The 25,831-nt window shown below is 53.8% G+C and overlaps 1 protein-coding gene across 2 annotated transcripts; it reads right to left on the bottom strand.

Annotated features, from left to right (window-relative positions):
- Positions 1 to 1,113: 1,113 nt before the first annotated feature.
- LOC119056005 (tyrosine-protein kinase ZAP-70) lies at positions 1,114 to 24,651 on the bottom strand. 2 transcript variants are annotated; one of them, XM_037154323.2, is made up of 13 exons: positions 24,529 to 24,651; positions 13,435 to 13,893; positions 12,552 to 12,712; positions 7,552 to 7,690; positions 7,369 to 7,450; positions 7,246 to 7,292; positions 6,983 to 7,034; positions 5,740 to 5,932; positions 5,012 to 5,218; positions 3,300 to 3,492; positions 3,072 to 3,212; positions 2,862 to 2,974; positions 1,114 to 1,570 (listed from the first exon to the last, which is right to left on the bottom strand). In XM_037154323.2, the coding sequence occupies exons 2-13, from the start codon at positions 13,834 to 13,836 to the stop codon at positions 1,447 to 1,449; spliced, it is 1,854 nt and encodes a 617-aa protein (XP_037010218.2). In that variant the 5' UTR covers positions 13,837 to 13,893; positions 24,529 to 24,651; the 3' UTR covers positions 1,114 to 1,446. The 2 variants fall into 2 exon arrangements, with proteins under 2 accessions (XP_037010218.2, XP_053520651.1); XM_053664676.1 differs by lacking the exons at positions 13,435 to 13,893; positions 24,529 to 24,651 and having other exon boundaries at positions 12,562 to 12,706.
- Positions 24,652 to 25,831: the final 1,180 nt, after the last annotated feature.

Raw genomic sequence — 25,831 nt, 5'->3', positions numbered from 1 at the left:
AATCTCTGTGCTCTCCTTGTCTGTTTTAAATCTAGATGCAGGAAGATACCGTCTGGCAGGGCTCAGAGACCCTCGGAAAATTCCAAACCTTTACCAACTTACTCTCCAAATGCGCACACATAGCTCAGAGTCTGCATGTGTCTGGAGTCGACAGTGGTTCCAACTGTGGTTCTCTGGATTCGCTTCCATGGGGAATTAAAAATTTAAAAATATGCTCATATGGACCTTACGTATCAAGTATTAAAACCCAACAGTAAATGGTGAAATTACAAGATCTGCCCCCAAGTTAATCTCAGTGTTGCCTTCCTGGCTGTCATGCGCTCGCAGGTCACAGAGGCTCAGCGGCCTCCTCGAGTGCCACCCACCTGGGCCTCCCGCCCCTCACAGCGCCGAAGCCCCCGGTCCTCCCCGACAGCTCCACAAACAGGGAGACAAACTGTCTTCCCAGAAGCCACAGCTCCTTGCCTTTCCTGGGTGCTGAGTGGGTCCGGTGCCACCCTTGGGCCAGTCACTCTGGGGGCCAAGCCAAGAGAAGGAGGCACTGGCTGGGGCCTGGGGATGGGGGCAGTCACAGCTGAGGAAGGGGAGCTGGTTTGGGAAAGAAATGCAGGAATCTGGCTCCATTTCACCCCACGTGTTGGGTTCTGTGGGGAAACTGAGGCAACGAACGTTTGGAGACAGGTCTTCTGAGTGGGACTGAGCTGGAACGTGGGGCACCAGGTGATGAAAACTCCAACTATGACTGCCTGGCCCGGGAAGAAAGGTGGGACAGCTGAGCAGGGTGCTGGGCGGCAGAGTCGCCTGAAGACTCTTTAAAATGCAGCAGTGCCGAGGGGTGGGCGTCAGCATGGGTTAAAGTCTCTCCAGGTAATGCTACCACGCAATCACAAAGCCAGGGAAGCTGAGGCTCGGCAGTGCACGCAGCCCCTCAGCCCCGCTCCCACTCACCTGCGCTGGCTTCCCCAATCTGCCACAGCCCCTCACTCTAATGAAGACATTCCCAAGGAAGAGAAGTGGGAAAGCCAGCCCCACACAGGAAAAGTTGTTTCAGACACTTCCTGTCAACCCCTTTATGGTCCCACCCTCACCCCCAAAAAGATGAGGCATTTCAAAGAAGAGAGAAGCTGAATTTATTCCAATGACTGGGTCTTGCCACCTGAAGACTCCCAGAGCCTTCCCCTTCAGGGCCGGAGTGGGGGGGGGTCTTTGTTGTAAGCAACACCCCTCAGCTCAAGGCACCCCAGCACATATTCCCAGCCAGAAAGAACAGATTCCCAGGTTCTAGGGAATGCTAGACCCGTGTGGGCCTGAGGCCTCAGCTATTGCTTCACAGCCCAGCTGGTTGGAAGAGGAAATGAGCTGGCCCAGCCAGACTGCAGGGCCTGGGATGGGACTGAAGGTACCAGGGAAAAGCTGGGGCGTAGGGGCTCCTGGGTAGGCTGGTGCTCAGGCACAGGCGGCCTCGGCCCCCTTCCCACACTCCGGGGGGCCCTCAGCCTTGCTCGCCAAGCTGTAGTAGTAGGTCCGCATGCGCTGCTCCACAGCCAGGAAATCTGGACGATCCTCCCACCTGTGGGGAGTGGGGCAGATCTAAGCTACTGACCACACAGCCAGAACCCAAGTTCAGCTGGAGGTGCACATGTAGGGGGCTCAGACATCTTGGGACTATTGGGATGATGGAGTATTGGGGAATGGAAAGGTCTCCCTGGTATGAGAGACCAGAATTTAGGGTTGCTTAATAGAAGAAGGGCTGCAGACAGACAGGATGCTGAGTGCTAACTGGTGAAGACTCAGGGAGCATTGGGCGGACAGCGAGTGACCACGGGAGCTGGGCTATCGAGTGCTGAAACACTGAGTGTGGAATGTGCCCCGGGTTGTCAGGGGTCTGGGTGCTCGGGGAGGCCTCCTGTGGGTGTCAGTATGCTGCCCACGATGGACAAGAAGGCCAGGGTGCAGAGGCTGGTCTGGCCAGTGGGGAGCTGGGGTAGTAGTGCTGCTGTGTGTGGAATACCCATGCCTTGTGTTGGGGTGTGAGATGCTAGCCTCTTTGGGCTTGGGGCTATTGGTGTATTACGTATTTCCTCATGGAGATGGGTTAACAAATGTTTGCGTAGGGAAGGCTGATCATGTGTTATTTATCATAAATAGGGTGTCTATTGATTCGGTTGCTTGGGTGTCTGGGTGTCAAGGTCATGGGTGTTGGCCAGAGGAGGAACGGATGTCGGGCAGGCTAGGAAAGGGACCAGAGCTGGAGTGGACGTACGTGCATCACCAGTGCAGGGGTAGCTTGTTTGGGCCGGTGCTGCCTGCTGTCTGATGGGAAGTTGGGATGTTGACGTGTCAGGAGTTGGGGTGTTCTACTATTACGATTTGACCAGACAGACTTGGGGTTTGAATGTAATTAGTGTTGCGTACTTGGTGTTGGCCTGTTTGGGTGATTAGGTATTGAGTGTTGGCTGGTGGAGAACTGAGGACTTAGATGCTGGAGTATTATCCAATGCCTGAAAATTGGTACCATATCTTGGGTGACAGGCTACTAACTTGTTTGAGGTTCGCGCAGTCGATGTGTTGCGTGTTGGTTGCTGGGGGACTGAGGTTTTAGATGCTGGAGCGCTGGGGGTCTACAGATAGGGTGTTGGGGTGCTGGCCCCCTGGAGCATTGTGGGGCGAGTGTGTTAGAAAGTTGAGCACAGACACAGAACTAAAGATGCTGAGTGTTGGAGAGACCGTGAACTGGTGAGCTCTGGGCAGGATGACACCAGGAAGTTTTGCTGGACTGAGGGATTGGGCACCAAGCCCTTTTGCCCCAGGCCCAGGCTGGGTCAGTTCAGCTGGATCCCCTCCCACCCGCTGACACTCACTTGTAGATCCAGCAGTCGTTCATAAGTGCATACATTTCAGGCGGACACTCTGGTGGGCACTCCATCCGCTTGCCCTGCTCGATGAAGGCCATGACCTCGGGGCCCTTCATCTTCTGCTTGAGCCAGAGCCAAGTGCACATGTGAGTAACCAGGGCCCCCACCCTCCCTACCTTCACACCCAGCCAGCTGCCCGCCTCTGCCCACGCCTGCCTTGTAGGGCTTCTGGCCGTAGGAGAAGGCCTCCCACATAGTGACCCCATAGCTCCAGACGTCACTGCGACTGGAGAATTTTCGGAAGTTGATGCATTCAGGCGCGTACCACTTGAGTGGCCACTTCCCTGCTGAGCGGGCCTGGGAAGGGGAGATACTGCTGCGTCAGGGCCTGGGAACCCGCCCCGACCCACCTACCCACCCGGGCACCAAAGGGGTGGGTCTCACTGTGTAGTAGCTATCATCAGCACCCAGTGCCTTGGAGAGGCCAAAGTCGCTGATCTTGGCATAGTGCCGGTTGACCAGCAGGACGTTGCGGGCTGCCAGGTCACGATGCACAAAGTTCTTCTCTTCCAGGTACCTCATCCCCATGGACACCTGGTGCAGCAGCTCTGCCACATTGCTGACGGGAATCTCCTCCCTGGGGTGCAGGGGAAGGCAGGGTCAGCGAGGAGGGGACAGCCCAAATGACCCAAGCCCATGTCTCCAACCCAGCCGGGCATGTGTTCATGCTCATGAAGCATCTGTTGTGTGCCAGGCATGAGGCTGAGGACGGAGCGGTGAGCACACAAAGCCTCTGCCCTCGTGCAGGGTCCAGGCTTTAAATTTCACCCACGTACTGTGATTCCCAGTCTTATCATTTGCCTGCATCTGCCATGTACCTTCAGGGGGGTTTCACAGGCATCTCAAAGATTGTAAGGATGAAGCCAAGCTCAAGGTTGTATATACACACACAGACACATGCGGTGGCTCCTGCCTCCCCGCCAGCAGCTCCATCCTCTCATCTGTTCAGGCCGGAAGCCTCACCCTCAGCCCTTCCTCACAACCCAATATCCAATCCATCAGCACAGCCTGGCAGCTCTGCCTTCAGAATCCCCCCGGGGCCCTCCTGCTTCTCCCCTGCTGGCTTCTGCCACCCTGGCCCAGCCTGCATCATCACTCACTGGACCAGAACAGTCCTCACCTCGGTCCTCACCCCCCACAGTGTGGCCTCCCCAGAAGGAGTCAGTCCTCCTCATCTGCTCATGGCCTCACAGCTTTTCTGCCTCACTAAGGGTCAAAATCCAAGTCCCCGCTGCACCCACAGGGTGCTGCAACACTGTCACCTTCCCGCCCACATCAGCTCCTCCACCACACCAGGCTCAGTGCACCTCGGGGCCTTTGCAGACTGCATGTGTTCTCCACCACAAATTTTTGTGTTTTTGTTTTCTTTTACAACACTTTAAAAGTGCAAAACAGCCCTGGCTGGTGTGGCTCAGTGGATTGAGTGCCAGCCTGTGAACCAAAGGGTCGCTAGTTCGACTTCCAGTCAGAGCATGTGCCTGGGTTACAGGCCAGGTCCCCAGTGGGGGGCACACAAGAAGCAACCACACATTGGTGTTTCTCTCCCTGACTTTCTCCTTCCTTTCCCCTCTCTCTAAAAATAAATTAATTAAATCTTTTTTAAAAATGCAAAACCATGCAAGACAAAAGTAAGCCATGGGCTGCAGTTTGCTGATCCTGCTTTAGGTCAGAGACAATCAACTTAATTTCACATGGGTCATGACTTTGGCCAAGAAAGCTGGAGTGACAGTCTTTACAATACCCAGTGCTAGTACTTAGAAATCTCTTACAAGTTGTGCCAGCCACATCCTGAGCACTTTACAATACGAAGAGCAACTCATCTGATCCCCACAAGGACCCCTTGAGGTAAATCACCACTGTGGTGTAAATGAGGAAACTGAGGCCCAGACAAATAGAGACCTGCCTGGGGTCTCAATAGTCATCGGCCGGGAGGTCAGACTCTGTGCTGGGGTGCGAAAGTGTGCAGGTCGGGGCCTACGGGGGGTAGGTGTGAGTGTGTTGATGAACATGCAGAGTGTGCGCACACTCCTGGGCGCAGCACACCCAGTGGACAGGATAAGCCCCCAGTCCCAACGGCCCCGCAGCCCAGGGCTCACTTCTTCCCGACCAGGAACTTGTGCAGGGGCCCTCCGCCCGCCATCTCCATCACAAGCATGAGAGCCTCAGCCTGGCAGACGCCGATGAGCCGCACGATGTAGGGGTTGTCCAGCTGGTGCATGATCTGCGCCTCACGCATCATCTCATCCTTGTCTGCCTTCTCTGTACCATGCTTCAACACCTTGATGGCCACGTCAATCTGCTTCCTGCCACAATGCACACCCACAAGGGAGGTACACACGTGAGCCGGCGCAGGCCTGCTCGGCCTGCGTGCCCCGCCCTGCCTCCTGCTCCCTGGCCTTGTAGAAAGGGTTCTGGGGTCTGCCACCCAGACCTCCCTTCAGGACCCATGCACTCAGTCCCCCAGCTACCAGGAGTGTCCGCTGGGGCAGAGCACAGCCAGGCCCCTCCCCCAGAACAGCCCCTCACTGAAAAAGGGCAGTTTCATTCAAAGTTACACTCTCTCCTGGGTAGCCTGCATTCAACGACGGGTGGATGCAGGGGTTCAGGGGCCCCTCTATGACACCCCTGGAATTGGCTGACGCCTCTGAGATTAGCAACCGCAACCCAGCCCAGCCTCCCCTGCCCCAAGCTGTTTCCCTTACTCCCTCTCAGGTAAAATCCTCTAGCAATTTCCTGTCCCAGGTTTGTTTCCCAAGCAAACTGACATCACATCCTGGCTCTTCACCCAGTGGTCCCCCCACTACAGCCTCAGGGACGGCCATACTTGCGCATACGGTAGACACCCTGGCGCACTGAGCCGAAGTTGCCGCAACCAAGTTCAATGTCAGCCATGAGGAGGCTGTCACGCTTCAGGAAGAGCTTCTTGTCCTTGAGCTCTTCAGGGTCACTGTAGGGGCTCTCATACACGCTTGTGTCCATGGGCATCGGCCGTGGTTTCTCCAGGGGTGCTAGGCGTGCTGGGCACACACACAGAAGTGCACTCCCAGGTCGAGAGGAGGGAGAGAGCAGGGGGATGGGAGGGCAGAGAACCTTGGTACCCATAAGGCACATGTCCTGGACAGGGGTGAACCTCCTAGAGCATGTACAGGCACATGAGTGTGTGTGTGTGCATTGCACACACAGGTGCACTCCTGGTCCCATCTGTGGGTGCACCGGGAAGCCACATCCAAGTAGACGCTAAAGGTATGTGCATCGCTTTGCACATGTAACCATGTGTGCCCCTATGTATCCATGCATATGTACCCATGTACACTCCCAGTAATGTTTCTTGGGGGGGCAAGCATGTATGTACAAGTAACTAATAGTGTGCCAGCTGGAATGTGCACATCTGTACCTGTGTGTGCATTAACATGCATGCACCTAGGTCTGTGCCTGACCATGTGTCCATGGGCACCATGCAGCCATGGTTACAAGGGCTCCAGAGGCGAGCCTCTGCGTGCACACACAACCATGTATGTTCTCTGGGCACACATGTGAACAGGCTTCGTCCACACATCAAACACAACAGCATCGGCAGCAAGATATTTTAGGAATGTGGCCTCCAGAGCCTACCTGCCCGGGCTCCAGTCCTGCTCTACTACTGCCTGGCTGCCTGACCTTAGAAAGTGACTGTCCTTCTTCACCTACAGAATGAGAAGTATTACTGTGACTATCTCCTGTGGCATGTCAGGAGGATCTAACCAGCTCCTATGCACAGTGAGCTTGGAGTGTAACTGGCACATAGTAGGTGCGTAACAAATGTGTGTCTGTGCCCTGAGCATCCCAGGTACAGGCATGTGTTCTCCCATGCATGTCTGCACACCCATGTACATGCACACAGAGAGGTGTGATGAGTGTGCCCCTGTGCAGATGTCTGTAGGCACAATATGTGCACAGGGCCAACCAAGCCAACTGCCAATGGCCAGGCCAGGCCCGTGTGCCTCCCTGAACACACCCAGAGCCAGCCAGGGACCATGCCATCAGCCTGGCACAAAACCCACCACACATCTCCACTTCTGCCAGCTCACCTGGTTCAGGGGTGTATCCATCTGGGTTGAGGGTGTCCTTCTGTCTCTGAGTCTAAAGGTCATGAGGTCAGCAAGAGTCAGTGGGGCCCAAGCTGAGGGTACCAGCACCTCTCATGAGGCCCAGAGCCTCTGAGGATTCCCAGGAAGAGTCCCCCGTACCACGCAACCGCACCTCCACCCTAGCCTCACCCTGGGGACAGGACCATGGCCCACCCACCAGCTCTGTCCCTGAGGCCCCAACTCTGAGATGCCAGCTGACTCACATTGGTGAACGTGGATGGGTGGGCTGGTAGTGTGGGAGCAGCGACCCCTGAGGGAACAGAGAGGACGGTAAGGGAGTGAGGGAGAGTCTCTCTGGCTCCCCCTACCCCCGCTGCCCAGCTCACCTGCACTGGCGCTGGTGTTGGGGCAGGCCTCCTTCAGAGAGTAGATGAGCCCATCGGCCTTCAGCTTCAGGTACTCCACCAGCTACAGCGGGAGGGGCCGTCAGGGCCCCACTCCTTTCCCCCCGGGGAGCCTGAGCACCTCGCCCTGTGTCTCCCCCACAACAGAGTGGGCGGGTGGCTCACCTGCCAGAGTGTGTCAAACTTGGTGCCCTCTGGTATGCAGTATTTCCCAGCCTTGTCCTGGCTGATGAGGTAGTGGTACACGGTTTTCCCATAGATCAGAGACAGTGCATACGTGCCTTGCTCTTTCCGGGGCCTCAGCCTGGCGGGGACAAGGAGGAAAAATCACCACCTGGGCCTGTGTTGTGGTGCCCCCCCAGCTGGGCCCCAGTTTCCACACGTACACACCCTGGTGGCCCCACGGAGCCTCAGGGAGAAGCAGCTGGGACTGGGGCAGCTGAGGCCAGTCAGGCCCCACTCAACTTCCAGGCCTACTAGTCATCTCCAGGCCAGTGGGGCACAGGGGTCAGGGAGCAGAGAAAAAGTCATCCAAGGACAGACATGTGACCATTCACAAGGAAGTATCGGGCCTCCAGCAGCAGACACTCAACCTTGCATGACCAAATACTCAGCCGCACAGCTGGACACTTAGCCAGAGGGATGCCTGCTCCTCTGTGGTGGGACACTTGTCTGGACACTTGGTCTTCCACAAGTGGACACTCAGCCATCCACAAGGGGACACCGAACCCATTACAGGGGACACTCAACCATCCACAGCTATCCACAGTGACACTCAGCTGTCTGGAGGGAACACTTGGCCACACATGGTAGACTTAGGACCATTTTCTTGGGGAGAAAAAGTCATTTCTACATGAAGCAACAAAGGTAAGAACAATTCTGTGGCTAGGTCACGGGACACTTTTGTACAAACTAGAATGAGTCACTGTTATCAAAACAGACCTGCCAGTTATTATAACAAACAGACCTTTGACAGAAAGAGACGCTTGATTGTTCCCTGCTATAAATTTGCCAAGATAAATGTATCTTCTGTGACTACGAATGGGAATCGAGCCTCTCAAAGATGGTGCCTTGGTGCAGTGAGAACCCATCCATCCACACACACCCGCACATGCAGACAGACCTGACTGCACTGGGGAGGTGCCTGTGAGAGGCTCTGGCTTCAGTAAGAGTCCCAAAGACAGCATGATCCTGAAGGGGTTAGGAACCACCTAACACCTTATCATATGCTCCTGAAGGCCCTTCCCAGACGTCAAGTTTGTTTACACATAGAATCAACCAGTACCACAAGTGCTGGAATTATGCAGAAAGGCAGCAAGCTTTGGCAGCAAACAGCCATCTATTTTATTAAAGATTTTATTTATTCAGTTTTTAGAGAGAGGAGGAAGGGAGGGAGAAAGAGAGGGACAGAAACATCAATGTGCAAGAAACATCTATCGGTTGCTCCTCACACGCCCCCAACCGGGGACCTGGCCTGCAATCCATGCATGTGCCCTGACTGGGAATCAAACCAAGGACCCCTCAATTTTCAGGCCAGTGCTCAATCCACTGAGCCACACCATCCAGGCCTCCATTTTTTATTTTTTATTTACTGAATTCAGAGAGAGAGAGAGAAACATCAATTTGTTGTTCACTTTATTTATGCATTCATTGGTTGATTCTTTTAAGGTTTTATTTATTTTATTTTTAGAGAGAGGAGAAGGGAGAAGGAAAGAAACATTGATGTCAGAGAGAAACATCAGTCAGTTGCCTTTTGAACGTGCCCTGACCGGGACCAAACCCGCAACCCAGGCATGTGCCCTGACTAGAACTGAACCAGCAACGTTTCACTTTGCAGGAAACTTCCATGCCTGATCAACTGAGCCACACTAGTCAGGGAGATTCATTGATTCTTGTTTGTGCCCTCGTCGGGGATCAAACCTACAATGCTGGCATAGTGGGACAATGTTCTAACCAACTGAGCTACCTGGCCAGGGCCTCCATCCATTCTTCAATAGCTCTTGCATGGCCCCAGTCTTAACTGCAGACCTGACTGGTATGGGTCTTTCTACACACCCTGCACCCTGATCTCAGAACTAGACCAGGTCTGGGCATGTCCCAGGCCTCACGACCTACCAGAGATGTTCCTCCCACTGCTGCCGTGTGTGAGGTTCGGTGCCTACCTACAGCTTTGACCTTTGGCCCCTAACTATCTACACACTGAGAAAGCAGTTAGCGACTATAGGAACCACAAGAAGAATCTACAACAGTTTCCATCCAAAGCACCCCTTGCCTAACTTTCCAGCAATGTGGCTCACTGTCACAGCTTCTGTCTCTTGACATTTTTCCAGCATGAGTCACTGTCCCTCATCATGTCACTGCTCCAATTGCTTCTGAACCCAGCACCAGCCTCAGTCTCTACACCGTACCCAGATCTTACCTCCTGCTGCCTCACCGCCTGTGGCCAGAACTTGCCTCTGAGCCTTCATACCAGCTTGATATCCAAAGCACCAGCTCCTTGAAGCCATTGGCCCTTGTTCTCTGAGATTCCTCTTATCTCAATAAATGGGTTAACTCTAAGCTTATCATAAACTTTCCTGTGTTAATGTAAAAAACTTTGCAAACTGTTCCTTTGGCAATGGAATTCTTTGTCAAACATCTTCCATAAAAGCTTAAAATATGAACAGGTCAAAGCTGAGCTGGGGTGGGAGCTCAGTAGCCACCTGCTCCACCCTCTACTCAATTCTTCCACCTCCTCCCTCCCCTAGAATTCTCTGACACTTTCAGAGGGCTCTTAGGCAGTCTGGGGTGTGCTTTTAACACCACTGGAATGGTGGAGTAGTTGTTTGTATGTGGGACACAGGAAGGGAAGAGGGGGAGGAGAGAAGAGAAAACAAAAACCAAGACCAAAGGGAGGCAAAAACTGAGGTGATAAAAAGCTGAGTTAGGAACCTGCAATGAAACCAGGGAAGGAAATCTAGACTGTAAAAACTAAGAAAGGGGAAATTACATGTCATAAAGGAGAAAGAAGAGGCAAGGAGGAAGAATCAGCTACAGCAACAGGAGAGTCACACAACCTCCTCTGGTTGTGTCCAGCTGGGAGGGAGCCCCAGACACTCTGGCACCCGAGCGAATGTGTGCATGAGCGAGATAGGAATGTATGCGAATCATGTGACCACATGTGGGTGATGTCTTAGCGAGCATCACACCTGAGATGGGAAGTTTGCAGCATCTGGATGAAGACAAGTAATATCTGGACCACTACCAGCCCTCACTATGTACTAGAAGATGGAGCCCCCTGGAAGCACCCAGTGCAGGCTCTGCCCTCAAGTTTACAGCCCAGAATGAAAGAAGGAGCCCCAAACACCCACGTTCGAGAGGCCCACCACCTCCATTATGATCTCCTGGTTCCAGTCCTATGATGGACCTGGCAAAACTGGCTGCCTTAATTCCTCCTGTGGGCAGTCCCTTTTCCCATAATGACTCTGGTTTTGGCCACTTAACTTGCTTTGACTAACAGGACATCAGTAGCATTACACAAGTGGAGGCTTAAAAAGTGCTTGTGTATTTTCACGTGCCCTCTGTGCCTATTCTTAGGAACTCTGCAACCACCACCACTGAATAAGCCCGGGCTGGCCTCCTGGACAATGGCAGCACTGCAGCCAGTGCGTCCCCATCACTCAGGGGACATGCGGCCCACAGCCAGACATACGAGCATGGCCATCCCAACCTATACAGGCCCAGCCCAGCTGACCCACAGGAGAATGGCTCAGCTGACTCACACAAGTGTGGCAAGTAAAAAAAAATGTTGTTTTGAGCTAGTAACTCTTGGGGCAGTCTGTTACATATCAAAAGCTACGTGATACAAATACAAGGCTAAGTTTACCCTCTTAGAAAAACAGTCCTACATTAGGTCATTTAAAAGGCTTCCTTGCTTCTAAGCATCATCTGTAACATGCATTCAAGAATTCTCTCAGCAGTCTTAGAAACTTTACTCCAATTTTATCCTGTGTTTAGACAGGAACTGAGGGCATCTGTAGGCACAGCCCTGGGAGAGGTGGACGGGAGCTGGGACTCAGCCATGCGGGAACCCAGGCTGCGAGAACAGAGGCCCTGGAATTCAAAGACATTTTGAGGAGGGCACAGGACTTTCCGAGGCCACAGGAAAGAGGCAAGCACTGCGTTTCTCTAGATCCTGAGGCCAGAGTGACCTCGGCTGACATCTGGGTAACATCTGTTATACAAGGAGACCTGTGTCTGGACCAGAAAGCAATAGTGCCAGCAGGGCTCTCAGACACTTGGAGGGTTATATAACGAGCTTTAGAGATTCTTTCATAATAACAAACTCACAAACAGCCACATGGCTCAGCTGTAACTCAGACACAGGCAGACACATGCATTCACCCACATGTAATAAAAACTTACATTCATTGCATTTTTACTATACGCCAGATACTATACTTTTACTCTACACATATTAATTCATGCAATTCTTCTAACAGCCCCTTGGGGAGGTACCACTCTCATCCACGGGGCCGTCAGAGGCAGTCACCTCTTCCTCCCCTTAGCTCCTCCTGCTCCAGCCCTCGCTCAGCTCCCAGCACAGCAGCTGCTTCACTGTTTCTTGATCTTGCCAAGAGCCTACCTCCTGTTCTAGGTACTTCCCATTCCCAATTGCCAAGAACGCCCTTCTCCCAGAGAGCTGCACGCTCACTTCTCACCTCTTTCGGTTCTTCCCTGAAAAGCCACCCAATAGGAAAAGCCACTTCTGGCCACCTAATCTCAACCCTCTCCTCACCACCTGACAAACTTTGTGTTTTATTGATTCATCTTTTTTTCTTTCTGCTACACAAGGACAAGGAGGGATTTGTGTCTGTTTTGTTCACTGCCATGTTCTCAGTGCCCAAAACAGTGTCTGGCACATAGCAAGTATTCAGTAAATATTTGTAGAATGAAGCAGAAACCATCCTACTTGCCAAGCGTCCCAGCTGGTAAGTAGTGGACTTTGGACTCCGTTCAAGGCTATGAGCTGTGGGTCCTAAACACTGCTGCTTCTCTCCCATGGGAAGGCCCTTTGCACACTCAGAAACACACCACCCACTCTCACCTGAAGTACAGGCACACCCCTCCTGGTTCACTTGCACACTGAGACCTGCCCCCAAGCCCCAGGCCCAGTCCCCACATACAGGAACTTGCCGTCGGTCTGCGAGCCTGAATAGAGTTTGCGCTCGGCCTCTTCCCGCGTCAGGCTGCTGTGGTACCAGGGCATCCGCTCGTGAGCTGTGGTGGCGATGAGCTTCTCCACTTGGGGCGCCTGGCTGATGATGGCCTGCTCCAAGGCCTCACCCTGGGGAAGAAAGGGCCAAGGACACTTAAAAGTGACGTCAAGTGTGCAGCCACAGGAACCCTATTCCATCTCCTGGACCCTCCCCACGGCCCTATCCATGAGACCGCTCCCGTGCCCACCTGGTGCAAGGGGCACCTGGGGTAAGTCCTTCAAGCTGTAGACCGACTGCCACACTCCCCATCCATCTAGGCCCCGCCCATCCAGAGCCGAGCCCAGAACCCGCCTAGCGGCTAGCTCCAGGCTCATCTCTGGCTTGAAGTTCTGATACTGGTAGTCAGTCAAGCACCTTGACGTAAAGCAGGGGAGCAAAGACCATGGCCACCCGCCCTACTAACCACCCTACCTCAGGGCTCAGCTCCCACCATCCTCTCAAATCCCACGCCCAGCCTGGCCCAAGCCTTGCCCTATCCCTGGCCTAGGGCAACCGCTACCTTTCTTTCTGCAAGTTTGGGCCCCTACCTCAGAGGCCTACTCCCAAATCTTGCCCCCAGCCAGGGCCCCTCTCTGTCTCATGGAAACAGCATGTCAACGGAATCCAAGAATAAAGTCCTTTATTGTCGTTGTTAGCCTTTCCTCCAGCTTCCAAATCAGTTGCAGTGCCGCAAGGCACAGGTCGGCGGAGCGGATCGTTGCTTCCTGGGCCCCAGGGCCCACCCCCCTCGGCCAGCCCCAGGCCCGCCGCCTCGCCGTCCCCGGCGCTCCCACCTCCCCTGCGCTCTCACCTCCAGCTTCCATGTCTGGCGCACGTAGTCTCGCACCATGGCGTCGCGCAGGCTGTCGAAGACCCCGGGCTGCGGCTCCAGCCCCGACGGCCGGTTGCACGGCTTGCGCAGGTTGCAGGGCAGACCGTCTGGGTCGCGCGAGTAGAACTCGCAGAGCTCAGCCGGCCCACAGTGCGCCTTCCCGCCGGCGATGGCGTAGGTGCCGTTGAGCTGGCGCTCGATGGGGAAGTGATGGAAGCGCAAGTCGTACACCAGGGAGAGCACGTAGCCCCCCAGCGAGCGCAGGCACTGGCGCAGAAGGAAGAGGCCGTCGGCCATGCCCGCCAGCTTCAAGTGATCCTCGGCCTCCGCGCGCGAGATGCTTCCGTAGAAGAAGGGCAGGTGTGCCGCGGGGTCCGGCATCGCGGCCGCTGCCTCCTGCGGATTGCGCTTTGCGCGCCTCGTGCACCTCGCCAGACCCTGCGGGTTCAAGAGGGATTCGAGCCACGTCAGGGTCTCGGGTTCGCTTCCTGAGCTCCGTCCATGGGCTCAGAGATAGTGAGAGAGAGAGGCCACACTGAGGGGCATCCGGGCCCATCGCGTGGAGCCTTCTTTGTGCCATTATCAACTTGGAGAGGAGCCCCAGCCTGGTGCTCCCAGATCAGGTAGTCCCAGACTTTCCCCTGACCTTTCAGAGACCTTGTGTGGAGTGCCCAGACAACCCCACTGGCCCCCACACACCAGCACCTGGAACCATTCATTCATTCCCCAAACACGCTGAATTGCTACTGTGTTTTCAGGCCGGTGCTGGCCACGATCCTTTGCCCTCCTGAAGATAACAGTCTGAGCGGGAGGGGATGCAAATAAACAAGGAAAGGGACAAAATAATAATTACAGATGAGATCAGTGTCATAAAGGAAATAAAGAGTGACACTAAGAGGAAGAGAGGCCACTGTTGCTGGGATGGCCACCTCCTGTGAGCCGACAGCTGAAGGATGGGGAGCAGCCTCACCCGGCCTGGAGGAGAGCAGCACAGCAGCAGAGGGACCAGCAAGTGCCAAGGCCCTGAAACTGGAGCAAGCTTTGCTGATCAGAGGAGCCATACTCGGTGGGCCTTCCCGGTGCTTCTCCACTCCCTCCCCTCAGCACTAGAAATCCCCCCTTCGCTCTTTCCCCTCTGCCTCCATGGGCAAGTTTCTAGAAAGCAGAAGCTAATCTGAATACCCATCAACAGGGGCTGGTTAAATATATTAGGGTTTAACTCCTAGGTAAACTTTGAGAGAGCCATTAAACAAAATGAGGAGTGTGACCAGGAAGTATGATCATATATCATATGGGGGTGGGGGATGAATGATATTTAGATAAATAGTGAGGCAGATCGCCTAAAATTATCCTCCTTCATTTTGGAGTGATGCTGCCATGTCATGATGCTAAACACTGGATTTACCGGTGTCTGAATTCCTTAAAACTCAGAGAATGTGCACTTAAGATTTTATCATTTTATTGTATTTGGACCCCTCTACTAAAAAGAGCCATAAAATATTAAACCCTAGTTAATGATCTGTGTGCCGAAATGTTTAGGTGGTACTGATGACTGCAATGTGCTTCGAAAGGCACACCAAGATAACGTTGACTGCTGGGTGAGTGGACAGGTAGAGAGGCGCGGTCAAGTCTTGGGGTTCACAGTCGTCCTGGCGAGTCCATGCAAACACCACACGAGCAAATACTGAACCGTGGCTCCCAGAGCAAGTCCAAGTCAGGTTCCTCCTTTGAGCTTCTACTCACATTTTCATTAACCAATCAGTACATAACCTTGTTGTGTGTGTGCTTGTGTTCAAAGACACCTTGTATGTCGATTCATTAGTGTGGACTTCTCAGCCGACAGCGCTGTAGCTGTAAGTTTATCTAACACGTACTTTGCCCGTAAGGCACCTCACAGCCTTCTTGCACTTAGGAACACTAGACAAGCACTTCAGCACTGCATTTGGGGGCCAGTCAAACAGTGAAATCACCAACAAGCAGCACAAAAGTGTGGCACCATGTAGACTGCAAGAAGGACACTAGCTTCCAAGAAGGAAGCTAAAACAAGAAGGCAGAGTATCACCTTGTTCCACCTGAGCGGGAATGTGCACGTCAGTTGATTCTGCTCTGCCTGTGTTCTCGGATGACCATGAAAGAGACTCAGGTACTAGTTTGGGGTTACAAACGAGTTTTAGTGACAGGCTAGTTCACAAATACGGAATCCAGTAATAATGGGTATTGACTGTATGTGATAAAGCGAATACAGCGAAATGTTAATTATAGGATCTAGAGGGTGCCTCATGGGTATATAACTAATTCTTTCCATTTTTTGTATATTTATGAGTTTTAATGTAATGACGAAAAATTCCCTCTCCATTGCAGTGTCCAGTCATTTCTCTACTAAGGTGAACCCAGCAAGGCCACGCAGGTCGTGTTCAAGAAAGGGTCCTTGGTGTCTTTCTTGGTTAAGCAAATGTATGCAAGGGGCACAAAGAAAGCTTCGATGGATTAAAGAAGGTGGCCTTTTTCCCCTGGGTGTCCGGGGATAAGTAAGGATGGGTACTGGGCCTGAGAGGGAGATACAGCAAGCCCTCACTTCGAATCATCCATAGGTTCTTGGAAACTGTGACTTTAAGTTAAACGGTGTAGAAGGACCCAATTTTCCTGTAGGCTGATATCAACAAGTTCATGTGGTCTGGTCACAAAAACACCACCAAACTTCTAAGTAGTGACTCAAAGCTCTTCTGATATTAAACATTGAAGTAAATGTAAGCTAGGCATACATTTAAGAGAGATGAATAAAAACAAGTGTGAGAGAGTTCGGTTTCAACTCGCTGTTTCCGGTTCTGGGCCATGGTGCTCGGAGCCGTCTGAAGGTCATTCACACACACCCGCCCGCTCGGACGGGGACAGTGTAGACACGCTGGCTCCTTTCAGGTGCTCACCTTTGGGGTGGGGGAGGAAACCAGGGTCCCTGGAGAAAACCCACACAGCCATGGGGGGAAGGCACGACCTCCACACAGAGGGTAGCCCAGCTAAGAATCAAACTTTTTAACATTATAATGAAACAGCATGAACACAAAACAGCGTTATCTGAGGGCCTGCTATACTGAAACGGGAATTATTTCAGGGAGAGGTCTGGGTCGGGCAACCAGAGGAGGGGCCAAAATTTGCATTGCAACCAGACTGACTCGGGGTTTGGGAGAGCCGGGCTGGAGGGGCTTCCTGGAAGTCCCAAAGGTTCCTGATTACTGGCAGGTGATTAACCAGGGACTGCGTTTGTGTCCTGACCTGTGGGGAGACATACTCATTTCCTGCTTGGACCCTTATCATATGAATGAAAGCACTTTTAGCAAAGCAGACTTCACAGGAGTTTAGGAATTCTTTCTTGTGTGTGATCACCCTGGACCGCTCTCTAGCCGGCAGGGGGATGCACTGCCTTCCCCATGATAGGTTTTTAGGCTTAAGTGGATTAGAGCCAGGAAGCGCTTCTCCCAGATGGAAATGGGGACTCCGGCTATGTCAGAATAGCCAGGGGGCGAGGGTCCATCACTCCCTCTTTGTTGCAGCCCCCCCCTAAGTCTTTCCATGATGGCCTCCCAAGTGATCGTGTCTGGCTTAGGTTGCCCCTCCTCTGAGAGGTCTTACCTGTCAAGGACTTCTGACCATGTTTTGGGGGCAGGGAGGAAACAGAAGCAGCGTTTGCTACCAGAGACAAGCTTTGTCTCCTTAATAGCTCACATTCCAGAGGTCGCTCACTCAGCCTTAGCCATGGGGGGCAGTTACAACTCCTGAAACCAGGCAGAGCAGTTCCCAACACCCACCTGTAGACATAGGTCACCATTCTGTAAGAGGGTTTAAGTGGAGTCAGGAGAGCTAGTGTTTACCTAGAGAAACCAAAACGTGCATTCACACAAAAACTGACACAGGACTGTTACAGCAGCTCTATTCACAATTGCCAAAATCAGAAACAGCTCAGATGTTTCTCAGCAAATGAATCAATAAACGGTGGTACACCCTACACTGGGACACTGCTCAGCAATCGGTCAAATGCAATGAAATGCTCATATACCCAGCGACATGGATGAACCTCAAAGGCATCACGCTGAGTGAAGAAGCCAGGTTCAAAAACTACGACTGTCTGATTCCACTCATGACGATATCTCAAAAGAACAGAAGCCCTGCTATGTTCATTGCAGTGTTATTTACAATCGCCAAGATTTGGAAGCAGCCCAAGTGTCCATCAGTAGAGAGGATAAAACAACTGTGGAATGTGTACACAGTGGAACACTACTTGGCTGTAAAAGATAAAATTTTGCCCTTTGCAACAGTATGGATGGACCTGGAGAACATTATGCTAAGTGAAAAAGCCAGTCAGAGAAAGACAAATACCGTGATTTCCCTCATATGTGGAATCTAATGAACAAACTGAACTAACATGCAAAGTAGAGACAGACTCACAGATGGAGCGCAGGCTGACAGCTACGGGGCAGGGGGAGTTTAGGGAGTGGAGGGGTTGAGCAAAAAGGAAAAAGGACTCATGGACATGGACAACAGTGTGGTGATTGCAGGGAGGGGAGATATACTAAATAGTAATGGGAAAAAATAAACTTCAAGAAAAAAAAAGACTGTCGTTGGAGAACACGTCAGCGGCTGCCAGAGGCGGGGCCAGGGGAGGGTGGGCTGCGGAGGGGCATGAGGGAATTTCTTGACTGAGATGGAAGTTTCTCAGCTGTATGCATTTGTCAAATCTCACAGAATTTTTTATTAGAATGGGTGAATTTTACAGTATGGAAATCATAACTTAATATTTTTAACTGAAGGGGGATAAAGGAGCTGGAAGGTGCAGCATGCCAGCCACTGGAAACAGAGGGCGGTCTGCATCCCTGCTCCCTCCTAGACTCCTACCCCTCACCCAGCCCCAGAGTCCGTCCTGCCCTCGAGCTGATCTCCCCCGGGAGGGCAGGGCACTAGGCAAGCACTCAGTGGCCTCCTGGACCCTGGATCCCCTGAGTGATGGACACTAGCGACCCCGCTCCTGCTTGAACGTCACAGATCCCAGGCTCGCCTCCGCCCTCTCTTATGGTTTCTGCTCTCTCCCCTTCCTCAACCCTGGTCCCCTTACTTGGGCCATCCTGTCTGTAGCTGAACATGCTGTCACACCCATCTGCCTCGTCCAGATCTCTCTTCCTGAGGTTGGTGTGTGCTGCGTTACCTCCTTTGATCTCCACCCCTGTTTCTATTAATAAAACCTGAGATCCACACGTAACTCACATGGTGCCTGTGGTTGGTTGTACCCCAGTCTGCTTCCCACATGATCTGAGCTTCCTGGCAATTCCTCCCCAAGGCTTCCCTTGATCAAGAGCCCACTGCGGCTCCCTTCTGCCTACTTCACTGACTCTAACTAAACTCTTCAGCCCACCCCCTGCTGCAGCAGGGCTGTGCTATTAGCCTGCCCTCATATTCACTTGCATATTTTGCCCGCCCAGTGCCCTCCACTGAGTACGCCCTCCCCACCCCTTTCCACTTTCCCAATCCAGGCAGCTCTGCCCCACAGATTCACAGTGCTACTCCACACAAAGGGTAAGGGCACAGGACAAGGCAGCAAGATGGGGGCCTGTCCAGGAACCGTGGGGAGGGGTGGGGGTAGAGAATTTTGTCTCTAGGCAGGAAGCTGTGGTAGGAAACTGTTGGCAACACAGTTTGAGAAGCTCCTCCCCTAAGCACAGTAGCCACAGGTGCAACCTGGGTAGCCAAAGGCGGGTTCCTGCAGAAGTGGGGGATGGGGAGAGGCTGACCCTGGGGCTCAGTCCAGGGCTGTGATCCACGACTGGCCACCTTGGATGAGGGGCCAAGGTGTCCCTGAGACAGGAGCGTTTCCTGTGCATTCTCAGTTTTAACCCAACTTCCCCATCTCACTGCCAACAAAAACAACAACAGCTTTCAGAGGGCCTGGTCCAGCCTGCAGCCTCCTGTGCTCCCACAAGGCGGGAGGACCAGATGCTTCTGTCCTGAGCGGTGTCCCTGCACACGCCACGGCTACCACAGGAGGTGCACCCACGGTGAGATGCCTCTTCCCTGGTCCTGCAGGGCTGGCTCCACCAGCCTCTCTTTGACCACGTGTGCTCCTTGTGAGTCCAGGGATCCTAACTTTGCCTTCCCGGAGTGTGCAGGTCCACCAAGACACCCTGGGACTCCTGTCTGGCTCTCACAGCCCGGGCCACGAGACAAGGAAGAGGAGACCTTTGGTCCTCGGCCAGACGTATCTGCCGAGAGTTCTACCACTCAAGCATCCTCATGGGGCAAAGGCTGGGTTAAATTATATCTGTTCCAGACAGACCTGACCCTAAACATACTGCAAAGGAAAAACGGTGGGTCAAGTGGCCAAATACGTTTTGAAAAGCATAGTAAAGGCTCTCATGCAGCCACTATGGAAAACAGGATGGAGATGTCTTTAAAAATTAAGAAGAGAACTATTATATGACCCAGCAATTCCACTTCTGGGTGTTTATTTGAAGCAAACAAAAACACTAATTTGAAAAGATATATGCACCCCTAATTCACTGCAGCATTATTTACAATAACCAAGATTATTTACAACACCCAGGCAACCTGGGTGTCCACTGATAAATGGATAAAGAAGCTGTGGTACGGATATACAATAAAATATTCACCATAAAAAGGAATGAACCTTGCCATTTGCAACAACACAGATGGTCTTTGAGAGCATTTTGCTAAGTGAGATAAGTCAGACACAGCCAGGCAAATACCGTATGATCTCACTGATACATGGAATCTAAAAAATCAAAACTAATGAACAAACAAACAATAAAGGCTCTGAGGACACCTGAAGGCAAGGACCCTTTTCAGCTTGTTTAACCCACAGCTACGTAGCACGGCCATCAAGGTCTCCTGTTCCACACAAGAAAGCCCCGACTAAATGCCCGTCACGAGAACTCAGAGGGGAGACAGGCCGCAGAGGCAGTCGATCCAACTGGACCTGCGGAGGGGGCGGAAGTGGCCCCAGCAAACCCCTCAGGCTCCGAGTGCTGCCCTCAGCCAGACACGGGACACGTCCCCACCCAAGCACAGGTGAAATGGGAGCCCAGCTCCTCTGCCCAAGACCCCACGTCCCCCCCTGAAGCCTCTTTTTCTGCTCCTTTGTCCACAGGCCATGGTGGGGCCTGTGGTGGGGCCGACCGATAGAAGTGGCACAGGCATTTGTCAGGCAACAAAATGCCACCTTGGTTACATTATAAGTCACAGGGACAGCAATTGGCATGGTGCCACAGATGGCAAGAGGCTCCTTCGTGTCTTTTGACCCAGGGCATCAGATTTTAATCAAGAAATTATGAATCTTCTGTGTAGTAGCAGGTGTGGTTTTGAGCAGTGAGTTAAGCGCGCCAGACCCCACCTGGAAAACAGGGCCAGCGAAGGTGCCGGCACCGAGGGACTGAGGGGCCCGCCCTGCCCTTGTGCTTTCTGTCCTTTTCTACCAATACTGACCGCCTGCCAGGGCCCTCAGTTCACTCAGGCTTAAAGCCCAGACCCTCGTGGTGGTCCCCAGGCTTTGCACAATCAGCTCCATCACCTGCTTGTACTCAGCGTTTCCCCACTAGCCACATAGGCCTCTTTATGGTACTTGTTCAGGTCACATCACAAATCACCCCTCATGGCTCAGACGCGGGGCCTTGGCGCTGCCTGTCCCTCTTGCCTCACTTCCTTCGGGTGCTGCATAAATACCACCCCTCCTCCAAGAGACCTTCCCTGAACTCTTTCTCTCCTTGACCCAGCTTTATTGTTCTTCATCCCCGAAAATGGGACAGATGTGTCAATGTGTTGGCATACGGCCTTTAACCTGTCGGCATACGTTATGACATATCTTATGATGGAGAGTAAGCGCTGTGAAAGTGGACACCCTTTCTTGTTTCTGTCCGACACCAGCCAGCTACATAGTATATGCCCAATAAGTATCTGTGGTGCACAGAGGCCACCCAACACAGGGTACTTGCAGAGGTATGCGGCTGCGGGGTTGGGTGGAGGCACCTCTGCGGGTCCAGGGAACCTGGAAGCCGGGAGAGGATGAGGGGCGGGGGGGCTTCCTCAGGACGGAGGAGGAAGGGTGGACCTAGAGGCTTCCTCCACTAGCAGCGGTGGGAGAGGAGAGGACCAACCGGAAGGAGCCTGTGCACAGGCTGTTTTCTCTGCCAGGGGCAGTGCCCGCAGCCTGCTCCTGCCAGACAGATGCTCCAGGGCCCCTCGGTCGTCCCCTCCTCCCAGAAGTGCTCCTCCCGGGGCTGAGCCAGGCACCTCCTCCGCTCCCCCAGGACCGTCCTCACACATGGCAGCCCTGATGGCTCCTAAGAGCCCTGTCCGTCTGCTCCTCTGTCCCTGACCAGGCCAAGCTCCCAAGGCAGAGCCTGCAGCTGCCTTGTTTTCTACTGTAGCCCCTGCTTCCTCCCAGTAAATGTTTGTCTCCCAGGTAACAACAGCCTCTGTGCCGGGGACTTTACTGCGCCTCTACGAGCATTACCCACTCCATCCAGTCCTCGCCTTAAATCTATTCACTCGACATTGCTATTCCCATCCCGCAGCTAAAGAAACAGACTCGCAGGGGCCAGTATCGGGTTCAGAACCATGCAGCCCGCAATGGCGGTTGGGACCTGAACCCGGGCTCTTCTCACCCGCAGCTGACAGGAACTGCTCTCGGACGAGTGGTTCGGTGGGAGGGCAGGACCCCGGGCTCCGAGCTGAGTGCTCAGGGACTCCCGCGTCCCCACAGACCTCGGGCCGACCCAGGGGCGGCTGCGCCTTGAGCCCCATTTGATTCCTGAGGGGTCAGGGGCACGTCCTCACACCCAGCAGAACCTCTAAGTGTCTGTTAAGCGACTGAACAACACCTGTTTTTGAGAGCAGTTCCCCTCACCCCAACCTCTGCTGCCTGGATTTTGAGCTCTGCGTGACCTCCTCAAGGAGCTTTCCCTCTCTGAGTGTCAAGCTCTGCAAGGGGGAGATGAGAAAAGGCTTTGTGGACGGGAAAAGTGAGATGAGTCAGGAGAACAGAGACCGGCAGAGCTGTGGGGACAGCATGGTGCTGTCCTGGGCCCTGTGGAGCATTAAGCAGTGTTCCTGGCCTATGTGTACTACATGCCAGTAACCACGGCAACCTCACCCGGGTGGGGATGAAAAATGTCTCCAGACATTATAGAATGTCCCCAGGGGAGGGAGGAAGCAAGATGGGCTCGGGTTGAGAACCACGGCCTTAATCCTATGCTGTGGGTGGGGCAGGGAGTGGCCAGCACGTTGCAGCCCCAGGAAAGTCCAGGAGCTGTGAAGTCCAGAGCCTGAGACCACCCAGAGCTAGTAATGCCCACTAAAATGACAGCTGGCACTGGACCAGCACCAGTTTGAACTGTGTGGGTCCACTTACACCCAGATTTTCTTCAATAGCAATACAGCAGGCCCTCCGTATCTCCAGGTTTTGCATCCAAGGATTCAACCAACCGCAATGGCAAGCGGTCATTTTGATTCACGGTTGGGAATCTGCAGATGTGTAGGGCTGACTGTATGCACTGTCCTGAGCCATCTTACATAAGGGACTTGAGCCTCCCCAAGGGTCCTGGAACCAATCCCTGGTGAATGCGGAGGGATGACTGAGGAGTCAAAAGTTGTACATGAATTTTTGACTGTGCAGAGGATCAACACCCTTAACCCCCACGTTGTTCAAGGGTCGACTAGAGCAATATTTCTATATAGCACCTACTATGTGCCAAAGCACCCTAGATGTATTCACTCACCTAATCCTTGCAAGAACCCTGTGAGTGAAGGATTTGTGAATTTGGGACCGGACACATACAGAGGTGGAGTGACTTGCCCAAGGTCACACAGCACACACAGTAGGTGACAGAGCCAGGACTCAAATCTAGGCATCCTAGCTCCAGAGTGCCCACTTAACACCAGCCTGGCTGCCTGCCTGTCCAGTGTGCCTGCCGAGGCTGCAGGCATGAGTCTGCAGGTGGGGAGAGAAGGGAAAAGAAGCCCTGCGCTGGCAGGAAAAGAGCTTTGGCAGGCACCCCTGGAGTCCCTGATCCTAATCTCTCGGCAAAGCTTTATTAAGCCCCTACTGTGTGCCTGCTTCCCTGGCTGAAACAAGAACAGCGAAGATCGCCTTGAGTTGCTCACTACATGAACCCTGTTCCTTCCTGCCAAGACCCTTCCTTTCCCAAACTCTCATCCGAGGGTCAGGAGCCAAGCACCTACTCGGTGCCAACACTTAACATCTGCATGTAACAGATGTGCAAACTGAGGCTCAGAACGGCCAAGCAACTTGCCTAGGACACACAGTGACCAAGCAGGATTCAAGCAGTTTGCTCCTTCTAGGACCCGTCTCTCTGGGTCCCGCTTTAACCTAAGCTGCCCCACAGTGGCCGGAAGGATGAGACTCATCAGCGTTTTGTTGTTCACAGCCCTGTTGAGCCACCCTCGTATTCATGGGGCCTGGGGCCAGACCTTTCTCTGGAGGTTTCTCTGCTTCCTGGAACCAAGGTTGCTGCCCTGACGGACCCAGCAGGAGGCCAGGGACTGAACAGGCATCTCTGTGACCCCAGGATGCTGTCGCGTGGCTGAGCCTCTGGAAGGGGAGCTGGTTTCCTCAGGGAGGCCACAAACCATGTCTGCTCTCTTCTCCAGTCCAACACGTCCATCCCAATCTGACAGCCGTCCTGGTTCTTACAGGTGGCCTCCTGACTCTGTCCCTCTCCACCAGACCCAGGGCACCCCCACAGACGGTAGCCGGTTGCTGCTCCATCTGGGACGGAGCAATGTCTCTGGTCCCCAGTGTTGATGGACAGTGGGTTCTAGATGAAGAATTGGGGCCCAAGAAACCAACTTGGGTTTCTCTACAGCCTAAGCCCCCAGCTTGAGGCTGCTGCTGGCTAATCACCCCAACATGCCCAGGCAAGGCGTAAAGAGGTCCACCTCACCAGGGTCTCTCACTGAAGGGGAATTTTATTCTCCCTCTGCCAGCTACCCCAGAGCCCCCTGGGGTGGCCGTGCTGGCCCAGCAGAGGCACAGGCTGAAGGGTGGCCACTCACCTGGACTCGCAGAAGCAGCAGCACAGACCCGAGCAGGGCAGGGATCTGAGCCGGAAGGCCTCGAGCTCCCTTCACAGCGGGTTTCTCTGAAACTCAGCCTATTTCCTTGATGCAAAGACAGGAAAGGGGGCTGTGTTTGAAGCTTACGTGTAAGTCACAAAATGCTGTGTGCAAGGAAAATTGTAGGCCACGTGCTCCTGGGAGGGCAGAGGGCATTTCCGGGGCCACCGGGGCCTACCCCAGCGGTGGCGGGGCTGGAGGGCGGGGGACTGAGGCTAGCTACTGGCAGGGGTTATTCAAAAATGATGATTCCAACAGCACCCCAAACCTGGAAAGGGGTAGGAGGGGAACTGTAGTGCCGAATTGTGGGTGCGACAGTGGCGGTGGGTGGGGGATCCCCAGGACTCACTGGAAACTAGAATGCCCCACTTTCCCTCCCAGGGGGCACGGACCCAGGCCTGCTCCTGGCTGAACTGCCCGTAAGACTGACTCGTTTACTCCACAGGCAGGTTGAAGAGAGAGAGGAGAAACCTACTAAGCAGGTCCGGATCTCAAAGGTTCCAAGCACAGCATGTGTGGCAGGTGTCGCACCGCTTCAGGACAGCAGCGACAGCTCTGTCTCTGCTCTCAAGGGGCTCACAGGCTGGAAGGGGACACGAAACTGGGACGGCAGAGCCTGGGCACCGTGTGATCCCAGAGGAGCCTCCCGCTGCCTGGGGAGTGTCAGGGAAGGGCTCCGAAAGGGATCCGTCACGTCGGTCATATCGAGACGCTGAGACAAGGTGCCCCCAGTGCCCCCCCCCCGTCCCAGTGCAGCCCCATCTCAGACCTTCGCCTCACACTGCACACACCGAACACCAGCTCCTATTCTGGCCACCACCACTTCCTACCTCCCCTCACATTTGCGCACTCCCACGATGGACGGCCCACACTCTGCCCGGGTGGCCACACCTCACATCTGCTCCCTCCGCAGCCTGCAGAGCCCCTCTGCAGCACAGCCGGCTCCTGGGCTCGGCTTCCCCTGATCTCTCCCTGCAGTGCCCCAAGGCCTTTGGTGCTCTCTCAGCGCTGCTTTGCCCCCTCAGACTCACGGGGGCTGCCCTAGGCCCACTGTTGAGACCCCAACAGTCTTCTCTGGGTCCCTCATGCTGAGTAGATGGGGTTAGCTCCCAGACCCCTGGCATTCCGTCCATGCAGCGCCCCAGGTCTCCTGTCCTGTGGATCTGCTCCCTCATCCCTGCTCTCCCCCAGCTCACCGAACCTCCCTCTCTGCTTTCAGGAAATCTTTTCTCTGGGCTCCAGG

Source organism: Artibeus jamaicensis, unplaced genomic scaffold (assembly GCF_021234435.1).
Source record: "Artibeus jamaicensis isolate MK-2021 breed Jamaican fruit bat unplaced genomic scaffold, CSHL_Jam_final contig_384, whole genome shotgun sequence".
In the NCBI taxonomy this organism is placed as follows: Eukaryota; Metazoa; Chordata; class Mammalia; order Chiroptera; family Phyllostomidae; genus Artibeus; species Artibeus jamaicensis.
This window is presented reverse-complemented; position numbering and strand designations above follow the sequence as displayed.